The sequence below is a fragment of the Leuciscus leuciscus genome (genome assembly GCF_965113295.1).
Source record: "Leuciscus leuciscus genome assembly, chromosome: 9".
Lineage (NCBI taxonomy): Eukaryota > Metazoa > Chordata > Actinopteri > Cypriniformes > Leuciscidae > Leuciscus > Leuciscus leuciscus.
The window spans coordinates 804,752-828,509 of NC_138733.1; the positions used below are offsets into that span (position 1 = coordinate 804,752).

At 38.1% G+C, this 23,758-nt stretch overlaps 3 protein-coding genes across 5 annotated transcripts in view; 2 read left to right on the forward strand and 1 right to left on the reverse strand.

Moving 5' to 3' along the window:
* Positions 1 to 7,680, forward strand: part of ecel1 (endothelin converting enzyme-like 1) — a 113,881-nt gene extending 106,201 nt beyond the window's left edge. For 2 of the 3 annotated variants that reach the window (XM_082179996.1, XM_082179995.1), the window contains 4 exons: positions 3,484 to 3,579; positions 3,665 to 3,741; positions 4,692 to 6,264; positions 7,542 to 7,680. In XM_082179996.1, the coding sequence (XP_082036122.1) occupies positions 3,484 to 3,579; positions 3,665 to 3,741; positions 4,692 to 4,791 (273 nt within the window). In that variant the 3' untranslated portion in view covers positions 4,792 to 6,264; positions 7,542 to 7,680. Of the gene's footprint in view, positions 1 to 3,483; positions 3,580 to 3,664; positions 3,742 to 4,691; positions 6,265 to 7,504 lie in introns of all 3 variants that reach the window. The other variant, XM_082179997.1, reaches the window with a different exon arrangement.
* On the forward strand, positions 7,557 to 18,846 carry cep57 (centrosomal protein 57; the record flags this gene model as incomplete). Its single annotated transcript, XM_082179328.1, has 9 exons — positions 7,557 to 7,689; positions 8,598 to 8,801; positions 8,899 to 9,020; positions 9,754 to 9,930; positions 10,012 to 10,110; positions 10,261 to 10,329; positions 11,749 to 11,975; positions 13,473 to 13,617; positions 18,225 to 18,846. 9 exons carry the CDS (start codon positions 7,557 to 7,559, stop codon positions 18,363 to 18,365), a joined length of 1,317 nt encoding a protein of 438 aa, XP_082035454.1. The 3' UTR covers positions 18,366 to 18,846.
* A 986-nt stretch (positions 18,847 to 19,832) lies between these two features.
* LOC309506195 (uncharacterized protein) overlaps positions 19,833 to 23,758 on the reverse strand; it is a 535,239-nt gene continuing 531,313 nt past the window's right edge. Inside the window, exon 31 of the mRNA XM_082179817.1 lies at positions 19,833 to 23,410. Within this exon, the coding sequence (XP_082035943.1) occupies positions 23,386 to 23,410 (25 nt within the window). The 3' untranslated portion in view covers positions 19,833 to 23,385. The remainder of the gene's footprint in view (positions 23,411 to 23,758) is intronic.

Sequence of the window (23,758 nt, forward strand, 5' to 3'; positions counted from 1 at the left end):
GAGCACATTGAAAACAATGATCCAAAGACAGAGACCTTTGTGCCATTCCTAAAAACATTGTACATACCTTTCATTTCCAAGGTGTTTGATTTTCACTTTACCATGTTCATGTACAGAGACTCATGTGAATGTTGAAGTCAGCAGGACTCAGTTGCATCTGGTCCCTAAAAGAAAAGAAAAAAAGTGAACATACTGGTATCAAGAGAAACTAGGCCTGCACGATTTTGGGAATACATTTTAGATTTTTCTGGTCAAAATTGCTTTTTAAAATTCACAGAATACACACACACACACACACACACACACACACACACAAATGTTTCCAACAATATATAATATAATGAACACCATGTTTGTTGTGCCTTGTAGGCATAAGCTATGTGCAGTGCTGCATAAAATAATTATAACAATAACCTATAGCAGCCTATAAATCTTCCAAAAGATTTCAGTAACAATGCTAGAGAAAAATATATTGATTATCTTATGTTACTTTAAATGTTTCCATTCGTTATGATGATATGAAATGAGATAATAGTAAAAACATAAAGCCTAATGTTTGGTGCATTTTTCCTTTCAAACGCGATCGCGCTCCAAAATATGATACATTCAAACGCACAGCGCGCTCCAAAATATGATACATTCAAACCCACAGCGCGCTCCAAAATATGATACATTCAAACGCACAGCGCGCTCCAAAATATGATACATTCAAACGCAATCGCGCTCCAAAATATTAAACATTATGATTCTTCTTCTGATGTAAATCCAATGTAAGCTCAGACGTGTCTTCCAAACTCGACGAAAAGCAGAGAGTTGTGAAGTGTTTTGGTGTTTTGTGTTTGAGGTAACGAGGGCGTTCGCGTTCCATGTGGAGATTTGCATGTGAATCTCTTTTGCGCGAGTGGGCGTGTCGAATTAAAAAGTAATCAGCAAGCGTTTGAGATACTGGACATCCTGTTGGTTTTATACAAATTACTTAAACAGAGAATATTTGTTTTCAGTTTGAATCCGATCATTTAAAAGTACACACTTAAATGTGTATAAAGGTGTATGGCTCATAAATGTGTGAGAAGTATTCACTGAGTTTTGTTTCAGTTTATAGACGTGCTCAAGAAAAAAAAGTTCACCGCGACGGAGAGGCAGAACGCACACCCTGTTTATTTTCTTTATTTTACAAAAGCACAATGTTTTGATTTGATTGTAAGTGGACACATACAAAAGTAGAAATATCACAGATTCTTTTTTTATATTTCTTTTTTCTGTATAACCATAAATGACGGAGTAATTTAAGTTTATTGTACTACAATGTGAAGAAAATCCAGCAAAACGCGGGGCGCGTTTGCCGACCTCAGAGGGTTAAACAGCAGCTTTACAGTGATAATAGTAGATTACAGTAACAGAGATTGTTTTGGCTTTACAGCAGCTCTAGAATAAAGTTATTGTCCAGATAATGTTAGTTTGATTGATTCACTTCCGTCGCAACGATCATTAGTTATTAACTTAGGGGCCGCTAACACGACACCGTTCTAACAAAAAAACCTTAAAGTTACACTGTGTAGGATTTTCTCCCATCTAGCGGTGAAATTGTATATGATTACCAACTGAATATTACTTTCTAGCCCCTCCCCTTCCGAGGATGTTTTAACTCCTACGGTGGCCATATTATTCCAAATCTGCCGTCGTCGCGAGTAATCTCCCCCTCGCATTCGTCACGGTGCCACTGAGTGTAAAAACGCGAAAGGCTAAGCTTGAATTTCCAGGTATGTCCCTCTTTGGCTGATGTATTTTCAAGATGGAGGCGCAACATGGCTGCCGCTATTCGAGCGATTCGCTCGTATGTATTCTATATGGCAGATTCTACGCTTACGAGAATACTTGATTAGTTGGTAGAAGTAATTACACATTAATGATCACATATCATTTTTGAAAGAACAAAGTGTTTTTTTGCTAAGAATCAACTTAAAAAACAGTGTAGCTTTAAGTTCTTTCTGCGCAAACTTCAAAAACGCGAACCAGTGACAACGCTGATGGTGTGCACATGCGTATTACGTGTTTAGTCTACGGATATGTGCGTTTGAATATATGTGCACAGGCGTTTAATCCTTCCCTACAAACCAACCCTCAACAAACTACTTGTCTGGCCTTAAAATTTATAATACAGATTTTGTATTGCTTCCACGTAGCCTAGTCTCGTCTATCAGCTGGAGTGATCACCTCGACTAGCTCCTCACATGCAGGAGACTGAACTGACGAGTCTTCAGTTTCTCCTGTCTCGATACTTACAACATGCAATTCCTCAGAACTGGATAGTTGTGGTACAAAAATGCACATCGCGTTACTCGCTCTAAGTTACTCGCTGGATTTTTCTTGTTTTTCGCGCCATTCTCGCCAATAAAAACTGCACGATTAGGGGTGTCACGCACATCATCAACAACAACAACAACATTTCTTTCTGCCATTTGTTCCATCATCAACCATGTTGGAGATAATTATTCTTGCTGCCCTGTACCTGTTGTGTCCAGTGCATGGATTTATTTAACTGTTAACTGATTGGCTTGCACAACAACCCTCCATGCCAATTTTACGCTCCAGTTAAATATTTTCAACTGCCGCGGAAGACGCGATTGAGGCGAAATATCGAGTGTTCGCAGCAACTGTGTCACCCAATTCGTGTCTATTCACGCCTTTGCATTGACTTTGTATGTAATCTACTCGCACAAATAATTAAAGGGGTGGTTGATTATGATTTGACTTTTCTAACTTTAGTTAGTGTGTAATGTTGCTGTTTGAGCATAAACAACATCTGCAAAGTTACAACGCTCAAAGCTCAAAGCAAAGGGAGATATTTGCTTTTACAGAAATCGCTTTATAAGGACTACAACACACGGCTGGTAGAGACTACACCACATTCCTCCCGGGTTAATGACATCACCAACCCTAAAATTTACATAAACCCCGCCCCCTGAACACGATTTATAGATTATCAAGACAGAATATGCTAATCAATGACTAGAAGATAACTACACATAAGCTGCATAAATTTACCAACTAACCATTCAGAAATGTCCTGTTGCTTCTACATGTTGTCACTTCTTCTTGAGTCTCTCCATCATTGTCTGACTCCGGTTTGAACATAAAAGGCTTAAGGTTTTTGCTCATTCTCAAAAAGTGTCAACTTTAACATGCTACATAAAAATATCTGTGGAGTATTTTAAGCTAAAACTTAACATACACACTCTGGGGACACACTTCTTGAAATTTTGTTCGAAATTTGATTAAATATATATAACTTCTAAGCAACTTCTAGCAATTACTTTACTTTATTGTTTATTTTACAGGGACAATGCACAATTAAGAGTAATTGCACCAGAGTTAGCTAACAGCTAATTTACATCTGCTGTCCCTGGGCAGATAAACAAATAAAATAACATACGATATTACATATGTGTGTGCGTGTGTGTGTGTGCGCGTGTGTGTGCGCAGGCGTATCAGAAGTGGGTTCGTGAACACGGCCCTGAGCGTCCTCTTCCAGGACTCAAGTACACACACGAGCAGCTGTTCTTCATCGCGTTTGCTCAGGTAATCAATACTCAATAATAATCTGCAGTGAAGTGAGAATCAGCTCTTGAGATTCTGAAATATCTTCCACATGTTTGCGTGACAGAACTGGTGTATGAAGAGGCGATCTCAGTCGATCTACCTGCAGCTGCTGACGGATAAACACGCACCTGAACACTACAGGTAAAGCACACACACACACACACACACATACATTATATATATGTTAGATGCGATTAATTGAACTGACTGCACTGATAAAAAATACATAACTTTTTTTAAAGTGTGCATTTTATTGTTTTACATAAACAGTGACAATATCCATCCGTTACACCTTATAAACGCAATCAAACCAAATTAAAACAGACAAAACAATTCAAACGGAATAATAAATAATTACAGAAGCAAACAAATAAATTGGTGCATTATTGTATATTGAATTATGAATAATTCAACCAATATTGAATTGTTTTTTATTAATTTTGAGGAATACTGAATGTTTTTGTGCAAGTGAGACGAGTACACACACACACACACACACACACACACACACACACACACACACACACACACACACACACACACTTTATTTCTCTCGACATGAGGACAGGAGAGCTGTCAGTCAATTAATGTGAAAAAGTAACTCAGATATTTCGATGTAAATTGGAAAAGTAATGCGTTACTTTATAAGTAACTCCAAAAAGTAATCTGTTTACATAACTCGAGTTACTTGTACTGAGTTACACACAACACTGATTATATCTTTTAAAGAAAGATCAAAAGGATAAACAATGCAGATTTATTTACTTCCATTTATATGTTTCCATATATATTTTCATATTCTGAGATGTTAATCGTTCCTCGGTTCTGCATAAATATCAGGGTTCCCACTTCAAATCTTGGAAAGTTTGTGAATCTCTGTCATATGGCCATAAATAAACACATGAGAACTGTAACAGTGTATCTTACATGTAACCTTACTCTCACTCGAAGTGTGTCCCCACATTCAGGCCTTGAATTTGAGGGTGTTAGACCTGGAAAGTCCTTGAATTTGAAGTAAACTTTTTTCTTATTTTTGAATATTAATAATCGCTCAGTTGTGCATGGATGTGTGTGTGTGTGTGTGTGTGCAGGGTGATCGGCAGCGCGTCTCAGTTCGAGGAGTTCGGTCGAGTGTTTCACTGTCCCAGAGGATCACCCATGAACCCCGTCAACAAGTGTGCCGTCTGGTGACCTTTGACCCCGCCCCCGTGACCTCACGACCCCGAGCTGCTCGACATCACCATCCAATCACGACGCCGTTCGATGTTTACAGCATTCAACCAGAAGTCACCTTCATGTGCCATAACTCCTTCTTTTGAAATGTTTATTTTTATATTCCGACGCGGAGTGTGTTATCTCAGTCACGTTGTGTGTGTGTGTGTGAACAGAGGCGGCGCTGTATCGTATAGGCATGTTGACGTTTTGATATGACGTGTTTTGTCGGAGAAGTTTCGTGTTTTTTAAGTAGGACAGAGTGCATTCTGGGATAACTCAAGACTTATTTCTGAGTTCCTGATGTGATGTTTATGTGATTGTGAAGGAAGATGTCAATTGTATTTCTCCCAGATGAAGTCTGGACTTCAAAATAACCCCAAACGAACGTTTATGCAACTGCAGCGAAGAAGGGAACATTTGTTATTATTATTATAGAACTTTAATTTTGTATAAAGTTTTTTGCTCATGAAAGATAAAAAGAGTAACTTTGTACAGATGCACTATATGAAAGTTTAGAAAAATGTACAGGTCAAATAAAGCATGTTTCCTGTTTAAAACACATAGACAGACACACACACACACACACACACACACTCTCTCTCTCTCTCTCTCTCTCTCTCTCTCTCTCTCTCTCTCTCTCTCTCTCTCACACACACACACACACACACACACACACACACACACAAATAAGACTTTGTTGAATGAAAAACTGGAAAATGCTGAATTCTCCATAATCCATGTTTGGAATAAAACAAGATCATATGCAACAATTGACAGATCTTTCTTTTAATCATTTATAGAAACATTGACAGAGACAGACAGAACTTGCACACTATTTACGTTACGTGGTGAATTTAAATCCAGATATTGGGACTTTTATTTTTTCCAATCAGTCGGTAACCAACACGCAAGCCTTAGCAAGAGTTCATTCCTATGACATTCCTAAGATATTCTGAAGATCCTGAAATGTACTTAATAGTTTACTAGTACTTTTTAATTAGATGCTCAGACAGACAACAGATATATGTGAAAATACTGTCGCTTCCGGTACAGTAACTTACACTGTATAAAATATATTTTTATTAAAAATATATTTTATGCAGCGTAAGTTACTTTATAAAAAAAGAAACGATTAAACTGATAAAAACTATATTGACTGGTATCTTCACAGTTTTTCAAAAACAGAAATAGTGCACAGAACTTTTTTAATATTATTATTAACGTCTCATGACTTTTACTTACAAATCTACAAACCGGATGTTGTCATCGCTGACTTCACAGCCTCTGTTGTGCGCGCTTGTGTTTGGTTTCCTGTTTGCACAACCAACAAATTCACAACAAACAGAACTAAAACTCATAAAACTTGAATGTAGTAAATTAAATATGATCTAAGATTAAACTCGCATGTTAATGGACACGAACTCGAAACCCTGCGTGAGGCGAGAAAAGGTAAACACAACATTACAGCTTCTTTAACATTCACACACACTCAACATGTAGCAGCTTTAAAGTTAATATAGATAACGACATCGATTGAAATTAACAAAGAATAATGTGTAATTAAACATCATATATATAGGATCATGATATTAAAATCAAACTACCTGTAAATAATGTTAAATAAAGCAGCTGATGATTATGAACTTAATCTGAGTTGATGTTGATGTTTCTTCCTGTTTTCTTCATTTCTGCTGTTTTTAATCGCTGATGTTTAAAACTTATTTCTAAACCCATCAGAGTTTAAAAACACAATATGCTGCATTTAAAGACTCAACATTTGTTTTCATTTAAAGACTCTCTGGGGAAACAACAACAACTTGTTTGCAATATCAGTCAAATAAACTAAAATCATATCAATATATGAAATGTATAATAATGTAAAGGCTCATTTTAAAGTCAGAATTTCCAAGATTTACTGACAGATTATTTCTTTCATTTTTAACTTGTTTTATTCTGGTAAAGTTTTTATCCATAAACACACATTTCCAGGCTCACTTCCTTCTCTCTCATATTGTGTGATTGAGCATTAACTGGTAATAATAAAACAGATTATTGAAATAGCATATCGCAAGCTCGTAATATCGCAATATCGTAACTCGCAAGCATGAACACATAACACCAGTCCTGGCCTCGTTACATTGGCTTCCAGTCCATTTTAGAATCCATTTTAAGATCTTATTGTTTGTTTTTAAATCACTAAATGGTTTGGCTCCGTGTTACATTTCAGACCTATTACAGATTTACACCCCCTCACGGTCACTTAGGTCTAGTGAGCAACTTCGGCTGGTTGCTCCCAAAACCAGGTTAAAAACTAGGGGTGACCGCGCCTTTTCAGCTGCCGCCCCTAAACTGTGGATGAGGGTTAGGGTTAGGGTTAGGGTTAAACCTAAATGAGCTTCCTCCACAGGTCAAAGTTGCCCCAACCCTTGAATCTTTTAAATCTCGTCTTAAAACTAATTTATTTTCTCTGGCTTTTAACCCATCATGTTAACTGTGTCATCATATGTTGTTTTAGGTGTGTATGTGTTTGTTTTATGTGTTTATATGCACACATGTTTATATGCGCTTTTATGTATTATCCCTTGTTCAGCACTTTGTAAACCTTTGTTTTTTAAATGTGCTATACAAATAAAATGGATTGGATTGGATTGGATATGATCATTTATTTGCACTGTATGTGTTTTTACAGTATGATCTTGTGTGTGTGTGTGTGTGTTTCTCTTCAGGAGTGTGTGTTGGCGATGTCTGACAGCCTTTCTCTGCCCTCTTATGCCGATTATCCCACGGGACGTCCCTTCATCAACACACACACTCACACACACCGGTCCTACCGTAGCAGAGCCGTGAGAGCCTTTCCTGAGAGCAGCGGTGCAGGTGAACACACACACACACACACACACACACACACACACACACACACACACACACACACACACACACACACACACACGTGATGTCACCTGAGAGCTCACGCTCAGATACACTGATGACCGTATAGAGAGCGAATGATGATCCAGTGTCAGTCTGAATCCGCTCATGAATGATTCACTGACACACACACACACACACACACACACACACACACACACACACACACACACACACACTCTCGTTTATGATGAGGGAAGCAGCTGACTGCAGAAACTCACTCTTTCATTACTTATGTCTTACACCAGGAAGTGGTGATGATGTTCTCTTGAACACATGAGATGCAAACCCTGCTTTATTCACAAATGTTTTATGCCATATTCCAGTTTTGTGCAGCTTTGGATGGAAACATAGTTAGTAATAGTGTTTTTTAAATAATTTTTGTACATAATTGTATACATAAAGTGATTTATATGCATTTAAAAGATATCTCAATGATAGTAAAACACATGTCATGTGTGTGAAGATGCTGAGATGATTTGGTGAACAGCTCCTCCTGCTGGACAGTCACAAGTTCACATTCAGATTCTTGGTTTCCTTGCATTTATATTGGAAAAATGAAAAATTATTCAATAATCCAATTTTGCACACAAGTTAAATTGACAGCTTTAGATGGAAATACAGCCAGTAATTTTTTACATAATTTCATACATGAATAAACGTATTTATATGCATTTAAAAGGTCTCTGAAAGATCAGGTTTTGGTGAACAGCTCCTCCTGCTGGACAGTCACGAGTTCTCCGTTCAGATTCTTCGTTTTTCTTGCATTTATATCAGAAAACTGAATAATGAAAAAGAGGAATCATTTTAAACGAGATGAAAAAGTGTGTGAAGTGTTGTACGTGTGTTTGCAGCGATTATTTCAGCGCTGAAGAACCTGCAGGAGAAGATCCGTCGCCTGGAGCTGGAGCGACGAGAACACACACACTCCCCGGAGCGACGAGAACACACACACTCCCCGGAGCGACGAGAACACACACACTCCCCGGAGCAACGAGAACACACACACTCCCTGGAGCGACGAGAACACACACACTCCCCGGAGCGACCCGACACCGGTGCGACTCAAACACACACCAGTCTGACTCGTATTATTCAGGAGACCAGTGATGATAGTGTGTGTGTGTGTGTGTGTGTGTGTGTGTGTGTGTGTAGACCTGCTCGCTCAGCTGTCTGCAGCCGAGACCCGATGCTCGCGGTTGGAGAGACAGTTGGAGCTGATGAGGAAGAGCGTACGACACACAGAGTCAGACAGAACCGCTGTGCTGCAACAACAGGTGCGACACACACACACACACACACTCACTCACTCACTCACTCACTCACTCACTGATTCACTAACTCACTCACTGATTCACTCACTCACTCACTCACTGATTCACTAACTCACTCACTGACTCACTCACTCACTCACTCACTGATTCACTAACTCACTCACTGATTCACTCACTCACTCACTCACTCACTCACTGATTCACTAACTCACTCACTGACTCACTCACTCACTCACTCACTGATTAATTTACTCACTCACTCACTCACTCACTGATTCACTAACTCACTCACTCACTCACTCACTGACTCACTCACTCACTCACTCACTCACTCACTCACTCACTCACTCACTGACTGACTGACTGACTCACTCACCCACTCACTGATTCACTCACTCACTCACTGACTCATTCACTCACTCACTCACTCACTGACTCACTCACTGACTCATTCACTGACTGACTCACTCACTAACTCACTCACTCACTGACTCATTCACTCACTCACTGACTCATTCACTGACTCACTCACTCACTGACTCATTCACTGACTCACTCCCTCACTCACTCACTCACTCACTGACTCACTCACTCACTCACTGACTCATTCACTCACTCACACACTGACTCGCTCACTCACTCACTGACTCACTCACTCACTCACTGACTCACTCATCTGTCCCACTGAAGCAGGTGTGTAGAGACAGACTCATTCATCCTCCTGTGTGTGTCTCAGGTGTCTCTGGAGCGTGTGTGTTCTGTGGATCAGCTGTGTAAGCTGGATGTTCTGGAACAGGAGTATCACAGACTGACGGAGACTCAGAGCGTCACTGAGAGGAAGATCCGAGCGCTGGAGAGGAAACTACAGGAAGAGGAACATCAGAGGAAACTGGTGCAGCAGAGAGCAGCTCAGGTGTGTGTGTGTGTGTGTGTGTTAGTGAGCGTGTGTGTGTTAGTGAGTGTGTGTTAATCATGTCCTCTTCTCTGTTGTCAGTTACAGACGGGTCTTGAAGTCAACCGTCTGCTCATTCAGTCTGTTTCTCCTCGTCCTCATAAACACAGTCGGATCAAACAGAAGAAAAGCTCCTCAACGGTAAACAGATTCTCTCGTTACAACAAACACTCAGAGCTGATGAAGCCACGAATTACTAAGTGAAATGTTTTCTTCCACTTCAGCAGCTTTACAGTGTTATTCATATCCGAGGGCTTTGTTGATGTTTAATGTGTGTGTGTGTTTCTGCAGAGAGAGCCGTCCGTCCCACAGCCGCATTACAGACTCAGTCTGGGAGACGTGCCGTTCGTGACCGGGACGGTAAACACACACACTCAGTTTGATAGTGTGTGAGTGAGTGAGAGAGAGAGATAGTGTGTGTGTGTGTGTGAAAGAGAGAGAGAGAGAGTGTCACTAATGAGTTTTTAATGATAATTTAAAATAAGTTATTTTATTTATTGAGGTTATTTTCTGAAGTTAGTCATAAGGCTGTGCGATATAGCTAAAAAAATGATCACGATATAATGTTTCATATCGTTCGGTATCGATAATTATTGACTTTTTTTATAACCTTTTTTTTTTAAGACAAGTACAAAAGTTTGAATTTAAACCACTGTTTTTTTAGTTTTTTTATCCACATTATTAAGGCAAACAACAAATGATATTAGTTTTAGCACTCAAAAATTTAATGTAAACAAAAATATCTTCTTTATGTCTTATATTAAGATAAAAAAGTAAGCGTTAAAGAAACTCTTGAACTTGAAATGTTACAAAATGTGTGCAATGTAAAAGTGTAAACGTAGAAGAATCAAGGTAGGTCTTGAAACTTTGAGGTAGGTCAACATCTGTAATAAGTAGGGGTGTAACGGATCGATACGACACAGTGGTGTCACGGTTAGGTACATTTTTTCGATACAACAAAAAGAAAGAAATGCCAAAGAAATTTCCTTGATTTAAAAAATATATAATTATTAAAAGAGAAATTATTTTAAATAAGTTTAAAAAGAGTTTTCCCTACATCTTGAAACTTTTAGTTTTATAAATGGGGGTAATGTATTTGAAAGATGAACAAATAATGTTTTGGTCATCACATTACAAATAACATTTAAATATGATAATATTTGAGTTTTGAAGTGCTGGAAAAAGATGTGTGACGTACTTGAAAGCATTTTACTATTCCTGTCAAACTTCCATGGTTACAGTGAGTGTTACTACAGTAAAGCCATAGCCTATACAATGAATGTTGCTGATCCGTGGACTTAAAGCCTATAACTAGTTCATTCATGGCACAATGTTTCTCCTGGTTTCCACGTCAGCGCTGTTTGATCCGTTAATAACGGAGAAGTGTGAATGCTTCTCACTAGATCTTGCAGTGATGTTATTACTTCAGTGGCGAATTCAAATGCTTTCTTTACCGGATCTCTTAGAGCTGTGTAGTAACAGTGTCGCTTGATCAAGATCGGCTCGCGCTGCACGGACTGACATTGATGGTCCAAACTGATAAACGGTCCGTGGAGCACAAAATAACGCAGTTTCGTTCCGCTTTCATTCCGCTTGCCATTTGATGTTGGGCAACGTTGTGGTGGTCGCGCGTGCATTTGAATGAAAATATTGAGCGCCATATCGAACATTTTTCATATCGTTACCGACAATGGTGTACCGTTGATAAATACCGATACCGTTTTATCGCCCAGCCCTAGTTAGTCATGATTGATGTGTAATCAGCGTCTCTGTGTTCAGTCGACGAGCTCGAGTCACTCGGTGCGAGCGAACGTGCAGCGGGTCCTTCATCTCATGAAGCATCATCATCCTCAGCTGTGTAACGAGCGTGTGCTAGGACACGCCCCCTCCTCTGGTGGCCCCTCCCCCACTGGCTCCACCCCCTCCCCCACTGGCTCCGCCTCCTGCAGGGAAGAGCTGTCGGAGCTGCTGCTGACGCTTCAGGACGAGTTCAGACACATGAGCTGGTGAGGATCAGTCAAGCTATTATGTTCATTAAAAATAACAATACAAATATTACATTGAAATAAAATAAATGTTAACTGAAAAACTGTTTATTTTTTTGTTAATTATTTTAATTATCTTTTAGTTAAAATAATTATAATAAAAATGTAGTATCAAATAACTAAACAAAAAATTTATAAACATATTTGATTTAAACAAACAAATAAAAACTAATAAACTTTGGACTAGTGTTATTATCATTAACTAAAAGTATTACATTTAAATTAAATAAATGTTAACCAAAATAAAATAAAAATCTTATTTTTTAGTTAGTTGACAAGACAACATTTCTAATTTTCATTTTGTTTAACTTGGAAGTACTAAAATGACTAAGACTGGAATAAAAATAATAAATTAGACTATGTAGTTCTTTGTCATTTAAAAAAAAAAAAGGACAAATACCTAAACTAAAAAGATACAAAGAAACAACAAAAAATGAATAAACTGACAAAAGGGAAAATATAAAAATAAAAATCAATTCATAATATTAATAAATACGATAATAATGAACAAACTGACAAACTGACCTGTGCTGTGCTATTATTGTTCATTAAAAATAACACTAAAAATATTACATTGAAATAAATGTTAACCGAAATACTGTAAAACTAAACTAAAACTGAATAAACACGTTTGGTTTAAGCAAACAAATAAAAACTAATAAACTTTGAATTCATGTTATTATCATTAACTAAAAGTAAATCTATTACTAGAAATATTAAATTGAAATCAAATAAATGTTAACTGAAATCAAATCAAATATAAAAATATTGTCTTGTCAACTAACTGAAAATATTTATTTTGTTTAGTTTAACTTAGAAGTACTAAGATTAAAATAAAAAATTAGACTAGTTATTTGTCTAATATTCTAAATAAAAGAAAGAAAATTAGACATAACTAATCTAAAAATAAAACATAAAAAATAATATTTGGTTGTAAACAAATAAACAACAGAAAAATGAACAAAGTGACAAACTCAAAATGACAAAAAATTTGAATTGAAAATATATAAATTTCTTAATATTAATAGAATCTATAATAATGAATAAACTGACAAAAATGCAACAAAATGACAGAAATGAAAAGGGAAAATATAAAAAAAAAAAAAATTCGTAATATTGATAAATACTATAATAATGAATAAACTGATAATACAAAAAAAATGACAGAAATTAAAATGGAAAATATAAAAATTAAAAACTAATTTATAATATTAATAAATACAATAATAATGAATAAATTGACAAAAACACAACAAAATGTCAGAAGTAAAAATGGAAAATATAAAAATTTAAAACTAATTTATAATATTAATAAATACAATAATAATTAATAAATTGACAAAAACACAACAAAATGACAGAAATTAAAATGGAAAATATAAAAATTACCCCCCCCCCCCCCATGAGAAGAAGATGAACGATGTTGTGTGTTTGTGTGTGTGTGTGTGTGTGTGTCAGCGAGCAGCAGGAGTTGTCCACACAGATCCAGTCCTGCGCTTCGGATCGACTGAGACAGAACATGGAGCGAGAGATGGAGACGCTCGTGAAGAGAATGGAGAATAAAGGAGAACAGATCGCTAAAGTCAGGCGCCATCAAGCTCAGGTACCTGACCAGATCTATCTATCTATCATAAATGCACAGCACAATTCACATTTACAAAATCTCATGTCAAGTCATCGTCATTTATATAGCACTTTTAACAATGTAGATTGTTTCAAAGCAGCTTTACAGAGATAAGCGTATAATTTAAGGTAACAGAGATGTTTTGGCTTTATAGCGGTTCTTTAATAAAGTTATTTTCCAGCTAAAGTTAGTTTTGATTGATTCGCTTCCGTCGCAACAGTCATTTGTTATTAAATTAGGGGCCGCTAAGACGACACCATTCTCTCAACACAGACTTTAAACGCGAACCTGTGATAAACGCTGATGGCGTTCACATGCGCATTAAGAATCGGTTCTATAGTTATGTGCGTTTGAATATATGTGTGCAGGTTTGTAATTCCCTACAGACCAAGCCTAAACAAAGTACTGGTCTTTTCTTATAAATTTTGATACAGAATTTTATTTTATTTTCATATTCATATTTTATTTGATCAATTCGGGGTAGATACGCGAATTGAGTTTTCCCGACGACGCTTTATCTGTAGAGTGGTAAAGGGATCCTCCATAGGGAGAGACTAGTTGGCACTTCAGCACTGCGTTGTCATCGGGTCCAGGCGAAGGTCCTTCACCAGATCTGGATACGTCCTGGATCCGGCAGGCTGCGGGAAAACCTCGGGATAAACAAAGACACTAAAATTAGCGTAGATGCCATTCTTCTTATGATGTAACGAGTACATCAGGATTTATGGGAAGTGTTCCCGGTTCCGGCTGACCTAATCTATGCAGCCTAACATTGAATTATAGAAGTCTATAATGTGTTATGTGTATGCTAGGTCAAAGAGATTTGTCTTTAGCTCAAGCACTGCGGAGCTAAACCATTTAGTGCTTTGTAAGTAATCAGCAATATTTTAAAATGTATACGATGTTTAATAGGGAGCCAGTGCAGTGTTGACAGAACTGGGCTAATATGGTCATACTTCCTGGTTCTGGTAAGAACTCGAGCTGCTGCGTTTTGGACCAGCTGTAGTTTGTTTATTAAGCGTGCAGGGCAACCACCCAGTAGAGCATTACAATAATCTAGCCTTGAGGTCATGAACGCATGAACTAATTGTTCCGCATTTGTCATTGAGAGCATATGGCGTAATTTAGATATATTTTTAAGATGGAAAAATGCGGTTTTACAGATACTACCCGGGCTGAAGTCACCGAGGTAGTCAAGAAACTCCTCGGTGGCAAGGCACCGGGGGTGGATGAGATCCGCCCTGAGTACCTCAAGTCTCTGGATGTTGTGGGGCTGTCTTGGCTGACACGTCTCTGCAGCATCGCGTGGCGGTCGGGGACAGTGCCTCTGGGATGGCAGACCGGGGTGGTGGTCCCTCTTTTTAAGAAGGGGGACCGGAGGGTGTGTTCCAACTACAGGGGGATCACACTTCTCAGCCTCCCTGGGAAACTATGCCAGGGTACTGGAGAGGAGAATACGGCCGATAGTAGAACCTCGGATTCAGGAGGAACAGTGTGGTTTTCGTCCGGGCCGTGGAACACTGGACCAGCTCTATACCCTTTACAGGGTGCTGGAGGGTTCATGGGAGTTTGCCCAACCAGTCCACATGTGCTTTGTGGATTTGGAGAAGGCATTCGACTGTGTCCCTCGCGGCGGCCTGTGGAGGGTGCTCCGGGAGTATGGGGTCCGGGGTCCTTTGCTAAGGGCTGTCCGGTCCCTGTACGACCGAAGCAGGAGCTTGGTTCGCATTGCCGGCAGTAAGTCAGACTTCTTCCCGGTGCATGTTGGACTCCGGCAGGGCTGCCCTTTGTCGCCGGTTCTGTTCATAATTTTTATGGACAGAATTTCTAGGCGCAGCCAGGGGCCGGAGGGTGTCAGGTTTGGTGACAACACGATTTCATCTCTGCTTTTTGCGGATGATGTTGTCGTGTTGGCCTCATCAAATCAGGACCTTCAGCATGCACTGGGACGGGTCGCAGCTGAGTGTGAAGCGGCTGGGATGAGAATCAGCACCTCCAAATCCGAGGCCATGGTCCTCAGTCGGAAAAGGGTGGCTTGCTCACTTCAGGTTGGTGGAGAGTTCCTGCCTCAAGTGGAGGAGTTTAAGTATCTTGGGGTTTTGTTCACGAGTGAGGGAAGGATGGAACGGGAGATTGACAGACGGATCGGTGCAGCTTCTGCAGTAATGCGGTCGATGTACCGGTCTGTCGTGGTGAAGAAAGAGCTGAGCCGCAAGGTGAAGCTCTCGATTTACCGGTCAATCTACGTTCCTACTCTCACCTATGGTCATGAGCTTTGGGTCATGACCGAAAGGACAAGATCCCGGATACAGGCGGCCGAAATGAGCTTTCTCCGCAGGGTGGCTGGGCGATCCCTTAGAGATAGGGTGAGAAGCTCGGTCACTCGGGAGGAGCTCAGAGTAGAGCCGCTGCTCCTCCACATCGAGAGGGGTCAGCTGAGGTGGCTCGGGCATCTGTTTCGGATGCCTCCTGGACGCCTTCCCGGGAAGGTGTTCCGGGCGCGTCCCACTGGGAGGAGACCCCGGGGAAGACCTAGGTCACGCTGGAGAGACTATGTCTCCCGGCTGGCCTGGGAACGCCTCGGTGTCCCCCCGGAAGAGCTGGAGGAAGTGTCCGGGGAGAGGGAAGTCTGGGCATCTCTGCTTAGACTGCTGCCCCCGCGACCCGGCCCCGGATAAGCGGAGGAAGATGGATGGATGGATACAGATACTAGACACGTGACTTTCAAATGAAAGATTGGTATCAAAGAGCACACCCAGGTTCCTAACCGACGACGAAGACTTAACAGAGCAGCCATCAAGTGTTAGACAGTATTCTAGATTATTACGTGAGGAAGTTTTTTGTCCAATAATTAGAATCTTGTTTTTTCAGAATTTAGTAGTAGGAAATTACGAGTCATCCAATTTTTTATATCAGCTATGCATTCAGTTAATTTTGTGAATCGGTAAGTTTTGTCTGGGCGTGAAGAAATATACAGCTGAGTATCATCAGCATAACAGTGAAAACTAATGCCATGCTTCCTAATGATATTCCGATATTTCCGGCCAGTTAATAATACCTAGAATATCGAAATCGACTGCTGGCGGTAGATCCTTCTCCTATTTAGCACCAAAACTTTGGAACAGTCTTCCTACCATTGTCCGGGAAGCAGACACACTCTGTCAGTTCAAAGCTAGACTAAAGACACATCTCTTTGACCTAGCATACACATAACCCATTATAGACTTCTTAAATTTCAATGATTAGGCTGCATAGATTAGATCAGCCGGAACCGGGAACACTTCCCATAAATCCTGATGTACTCGTTACATCATAAGAAGAATGGCATCTACGCTAATTTTAGTGTCTTTGTTTATCCCAAGGTTTTCCCGCAGCCTGCCGGATCCAGGCCGTATCCAGATCTGGTGAAGGACCTTCGCCTGGACCCGATGACAACACAGTGCTGAAGTGCCAACTAGTCTCTCCCTATGGAGGATCCCTTTACCACTCTACAGATAAAGCGTTTTCGGGAAATTCGTTTCGCGTATCTACCCCGAAGTGACAAAATAAAAATAAAATAAAATTCTGTATCAAAATTTATAAGGAAAAACCGGTACCTTGTTTAGGCTTGGCACACATATATTCAAACGCACATAACTACAGAACCGATTCTTAATGCGCATGTGAACGCCATCAGCGTTTATCACAGGTTCGCGTTTAAAGTCTGTGTAGAGAGAACGGTGTCGTCTTAGCGGCCCCTAATTTAATAACAAATGATCGTTGCGACGGAAGCGAATCAATGAACAATAACTTTAGCTGGAAAATAACTTTATTAAAGAACCGCTATAAAGTCAAAACAATCTCTGTTACCTTAAATTATACGCTTATCTCTGTAAAGCTGCTTTGAAACAATCTACATTGTTAAAAGCGCTATATAAATGAGGATGACTTGACTTGATATCTCTTAAGGGTAGCATGTACAGAGTGAACAGCAGCGGTCCTAGTACTGAGCCTTGTGGTACGCCATACTGAACTTGTGATCGATAAGACATCTCTTAATTTACTGCTACAAACTGATAACGGTCAGATAAGTATGATTTAAACCATGCTAGTGCAATTCCACTAATGCCAACATAATGTTCAAGTCTATTTAAAAGAATGTTGTGGTCAATAGTATCAAATGCAGCACTAAGATCAAGTAACACTAATAGAGAGATACAACCACGATCGGATGATAGGAGCAAATCATTTGTGACTCTAATGAGGGCAGTCTCTGTACTATCTCCCTGTGGTTGAGCTTCTTGAGTCTGTTTAGTAAGGAGCGTTTTGATTGGTGGATTAAAAGCTCACCTCTCAACGCGATTGGCTAAACAGAACATCCTCCAAAAAAAAAGAAGATATTTATGAATCTTAACCTGTCAGGAAGGTCTCAAAAATACCACACACAAATTCAAAGCAGTCTAACCCTAACCCTAACCCTGACATAATCACATTTAACTGTTCTTTTATTTTAAGATCTTAAATGTTGTAAGTTTGATGTTGAGATGATGATGATTGTGTGTGTGTGTGTGTGTGTGTGTGTGTGTGTGCGCGCGTGTGCGTGTCAGATGGAGAGGTTGAGGAAGCGCAGTGGTAAACAGAGTCCCGGTGGAGGATCGGTGTCAGTGCGAGTGAGACCCGGCGAGCGGATCAGAGAGAGTCTGAGTCTGCTGAAGGACATGCGCTCGCTGCAGACTTCGCTGCGCTAACTCCTGACTCCAGCGGGTTTAGCGGAACACTCGGGTCCATGGCTCGAAATCATGCCTGGGTCAAAGGTCAGGACAAAAACATGCCCGGGTCAAAGGTCGGCACAAAAACATGCCCGGGTCAAAGGTCAGCCCAAGACCTAAAGAGAGAACATACTGCATTTTGCCAACAATTTTTTTTCATGACTTTTTAGTTTGCTTTTTCGCAACAATTACATTTTTTTCATGACAATTTTTTACATTTTTTTTCCCTCAACAATTTGAGTTTTTTGTTTTGTTATTTTTTTTGCTAAAATTTTTCTTTATTTTATTTTCACTACACTTTTCACAACGATACACTTTTTTACTGTACGATAAATTTAATTGGGCATAAAGGCAGTACAAAAAATATAAAAAATGTAATAATGTAAAATATATTTTTTTTAACATCATTTATGTAACATTTTTTCCAATTATTAATATTTGTAGTATATTTTATATATATGTATATTTTATATATATATATATTTTATATATATATATATATATTTTATTTATATATATATATATATATATATATATATATATATATATATAATATGTTACGAATGAATCCACTGGAGGCAAGATGGAGCGGACCCAAATGCAACTTTAATAATAAACAAAATCAAACATAAAGGCTGGAAACAAGTAACTCAAAACAAGAACCTGGACAAGGAATAAACACAACTAGAAACATTCAGTACTCGACAAAGACAGGGCAAACATGAGGGCTTAAATACCCAAGACTAATTACAAGACAAGGAACACCTTTGAACAATGATCAGACGATTAACCAATGACAAGACACATGGCAGGATCATATGACAAACAGGGAATCACATGACAAGACACAGAAACATGACAATGACAAGAAAACCCAAACTGTGACGTGTGTGTGTGTGTGTATATATATATATATATATATATAAAAAATGTAAAAAAAAATTCATTTCATAATATAAAAATATTATTTTCATTTCATAAATATAAAAAAAATTTCATTACATAATTGCCATAAAATGTGTTAAATTGTCATAAAAAAAATAATGTCACAATGCAGAGAACCTCCATGTTCCTAGTTTTAATTATGTAGAATATAATTTGTTATTTTCTCCTTGTGGTGTGTTGTTTTTGGTCTTGTGACCCGGACATGTTTTTGACATTCACTCTTTGATCTCTTTTTTTGTTTTCTGATGTTTGTTTGATTTGTTTGGAACAGGTTTTGTCATTCATAATCTGTTCACATCAGTGATTTATATTCAAATGAATGAAGAGAAACAAGCAGATGAAACTGTTTTCATTGGTATTTGTCACTTTTATCACATGAAGAAATTTTTATTACGTGCTGAGAAATGTTTCTAATGAACCACAGCTTCTTCTACCTCAGATATTACCCAGAATTCCTTAATTATATAATTAATATTAATATTCTCGACATTCCAAGAACCAGTTTGGTGTACTGTGGCCTGATAACACTTTACAATAAGGTTTCATTAGTTAACATGAAGCAAACAATACTTTCACTGTATTTATTAACATTTCTATGATCAACAGTTGTATCTGTTAACATTAAAGCTCTATGAACGGACATGAGCATTGATTAACAAACAATGGTTACTAAATGCAAATGTGAAATAAAAAATATTGCTCGTTTGTTAATGCATTAACTAATGAGACCTTATTGTAACGTGTCACCTTTTACTTTTATTATAATCATTTTGTGTGTTTTTTCGTGATAGTGAAGGTGAGATGTGAACAGTTAAATTAATATTACAGATTTTTTTAAAACGTATAATGGATGTTATTTGAATTGAGCAGCGATTTGTTGAAGCTACAGTGTGTGTGAGAGTGTGTGTGTGTGTGTTTTTACGCTGGTGCTCAGAATGACTTTAAAATGTTTGAAATATTTATTTTTACAGCACTGAATAAAAAATCACATGAGTGACGTGTGTTTTGATTATTTTGACTGCTACACCAACGGAGTATTTGAAGAAATTTATTTAAATGAAAAGTATAGTTATTTATATTTTCATTCATAATCCTCAACTTCATGTATGCAAAAGACACAATCAACCTGTACAATATCTACACAAAAGTGTGTCTCCATACAGACCATCAAAAACTACTGTTCAGCACTAAATTACTCTAGAAAACACTCAAACTGGAGACTTATTAATAATATTTCAGTAACACTTTACAATAAATTTAGTTTACAACATCTGTTAATTACTGAAGAGGATTAGGGCCAAGCAATAATAATTAAAAAAAAAAACTATCTTGAGATTAAAGTCATTATAATGCAAGATTAAACTTGATACATTTCGAGAAAAAAATTGAAATAAAATGTTAAGAACTCATTATTATACTTTGACAATAACTTTGTTGTTTTGAAAAAAAGTCAAAATGTTGAGAATATTCTGAAAATTTCATTCTCAACATTTTTTGACTTTTTTTCTCGAAACGAGACTTTCTCAATTCAACGACTTTATTCTCAACATTTTATTTTGAATTTTTTTCTCGAAACGACTTTATTCAGAAAATTTAATGAGTTCCTTCTCCTTAAAAAATGTAATACGTTTTTTCCTCGAAACACGACTTTATTCTGAAAATTTAATTTTTATTCTCAACATTATATTTTGACTTTTTTTCTCGAAACAAGACTTTATTCTGAAAATGTTGAGTTCAAAGTCGTGTTTCAAGAAAAAAAGTCAAAATAAAATGTTGAGAATAAAGTCATAAAATTTCGAGAAAAGTCAAAATACACTGAACAAAATTATAAACGCAACACTTTTGTTTTTGCCCTCATTTTTCATGAGCTGAACTCAAAGATCTAAGACTTTTTCTATGTACACAAAAGGCTTATCTCTCAAATATTGTTCACAAATCTGTCTAAATCTGTGTTAATGAGCACTTCTCCTTTGCCATAACCATAATTATGCATACCATAACCCCACCGCCACCATGGGCCACTCGATCCACAACGCTGACATCAGCAAACCGCTCACCCACACGACGCCACACACGCTGTCTGCCATCTGTAATTGTAGATTGTAATTTGCTGTGAAATAAATCATAACATAAATCAAATAGTGTAAAATACATTTCAGAGAAAGTTTTTCTCAATCTTTTCCATTGGCCGAATTGTATTTTTAATTGATTTATATTTTTAATGGAAACAGATAGGTCTTGGGCATTATTTACCATACCATACCATACCAACTTTATTTGTTAAGCACTTTACAACAACCAAAGTTGACCAAAGTGCTGTACAGCAAAATAAACAAACACATGTACAATTAATAACCACACAATAAAAACATTCAAAGTAACAAATTAAATCAAGTAAATGAAGTCGACCTCTTACTAGGTGTCAAAAGCCAAAGAGAAAAGATGGGTTTTAAGAAGGGTTTTAAAAACAGATAAAGAAGAGGCCTGCTTAACATGCAAAGGCAGATCATTCCACAATTTAGGGGCAGACACAGCAAAGGCACGGTCCCCTCTGAGCTTACGCTTAATTTTAGGCACAGTCAGGAGCAGAAGGGATTTTAAGAACATTTAAGAGGGGATGGATATTTGCTTCAAGTGATAGGCTTGGTGAGTGAAATTATAGTTGTATTATCTTTCTGTATATGTTTCATTTTCTTTAGATTTTCTGTCTAAAGGTGACCAAAAAGACATTTAACTCCAGCTCACCATCGGTGTCGCCAAACTGCTCCATCTCCAAAACGTTCGTACGCATGGGTCAGAGTTTATGTGCAGGTGCACGCAAGTTTGTTTTTATAAATCACAACTTATGCGTCGGAAGTGTCGTACGCCTCTTTCAGGGCCTGTGACCGGCTGCATAAAGCACCTTAAGATTTTCCTTTAAGTATGATACTTAAGGGGCGATTTCCCCTTACCTAAGAGAATAACTTAAGGGTGTTGCATATAATCTCTTAAACGGTTCTCTTAGGTAAGGGAAACATTTAAGTGTTTCACGACAGCGATCCTGGATTCACGTTATAAAAGTCTGTTGTTGCCATAGATACGCAAAACACTAACACTAACACTTTCGCAGTTTCATCAAATAAAGTAGGCTAGGATATCGGAATGGATAAAGAAAACAAAAAAAGAAAGCCTAATTGGACAGAGGAGGAGAAATGCATTCTTCTTGACGAATATGGTAAAAGAAAAAAAAATGTTGACTGTTGCATTTAAATGACGGGAAAGAGACCCCGCAACCCGGTGAACCACTCTGCTGACAGACGATTTATGCACGTGGAAAACATCTCCCACTACCGTCTGAAAACTCCCAGTTGCAAAAAAACACAATGCTATAAGCAGTTGTAACACCGCAGGTAACGAGTGGTTGCGATGTGTGACATGGTCAAGGTCACCGTCTTCTTTGTTAGCGATGTCAAATATTGCGCGTCGATCAAATCGGTATTCCTGCAACAATTTTTCATCGCTAAGATGGTCCAAAGGGTTCTCCCTATCCCTAAAAATTATTCTTGGCAGATAATGATCTTCAGCTGGTTCCATAAATTCAGCCATGTCGTCTTATTTTTGTCCGCGTTACTCTTAAGGTTACGATTTCCAAACCTTAAGTTATACTTAGGGAAATGACCGTTAAGGGGTTTTATGCAACACTTAACGCTTTTTAAGGGATTACTTAAGTGAAAAAACAGCATTTAAGGGAAATTCTAAGTGTTTATGACGTTTCACTTAAAGAAACCATTAAGTAACACTTAAGGGTTTTTTCTGCAACACCCTTAGGTTTAAGGGAAACATAAGGGCGAACTTAAGGGAAAATTACACTTAAGGTGCTTTATGCAACCAGGCACTGTTTTGTGCGTACGCAACGGTTATAAATGAGGCCCTAGGTCTGTCAGAGGATCGCTGAAATCTAAATGAAGTCTTAATTTATAACAGTGAAGTCACTGTATCTTCAGTCTCTGTTGATTCTGTTGACTGTGAGTCTCTGTAGTGGATCCTTATTCACCATCAGATGATCATCAGAAGATCAGACTGTCTTCTGATTGCCAATCCTAAAATAAAACCCACAAACAGTCACATATGCAGTATGAGATATTACTTCTGTCACATCTTTTCATAAGAAAACTAACTAGATAATTTATATTAATTCATTCTCAAACATGATAATATAGCTTCTATCTGATGCTCAAAGTCACTTTACAAAATCAAAAGCACATGAAAGGTCACTTTCACACAACGGACAGCTGATACAGAACCAGCAGAAATGATCATTACACTCACTACACATTTAATATGAGTTAATAACAAACAACCCAAATCTCAGATTATCACACACAGAGACAGTTAAAGGGGAAAAGCTGAAAAATTATGGAAGAAAATAATGCCAAATGTTTTTGAAA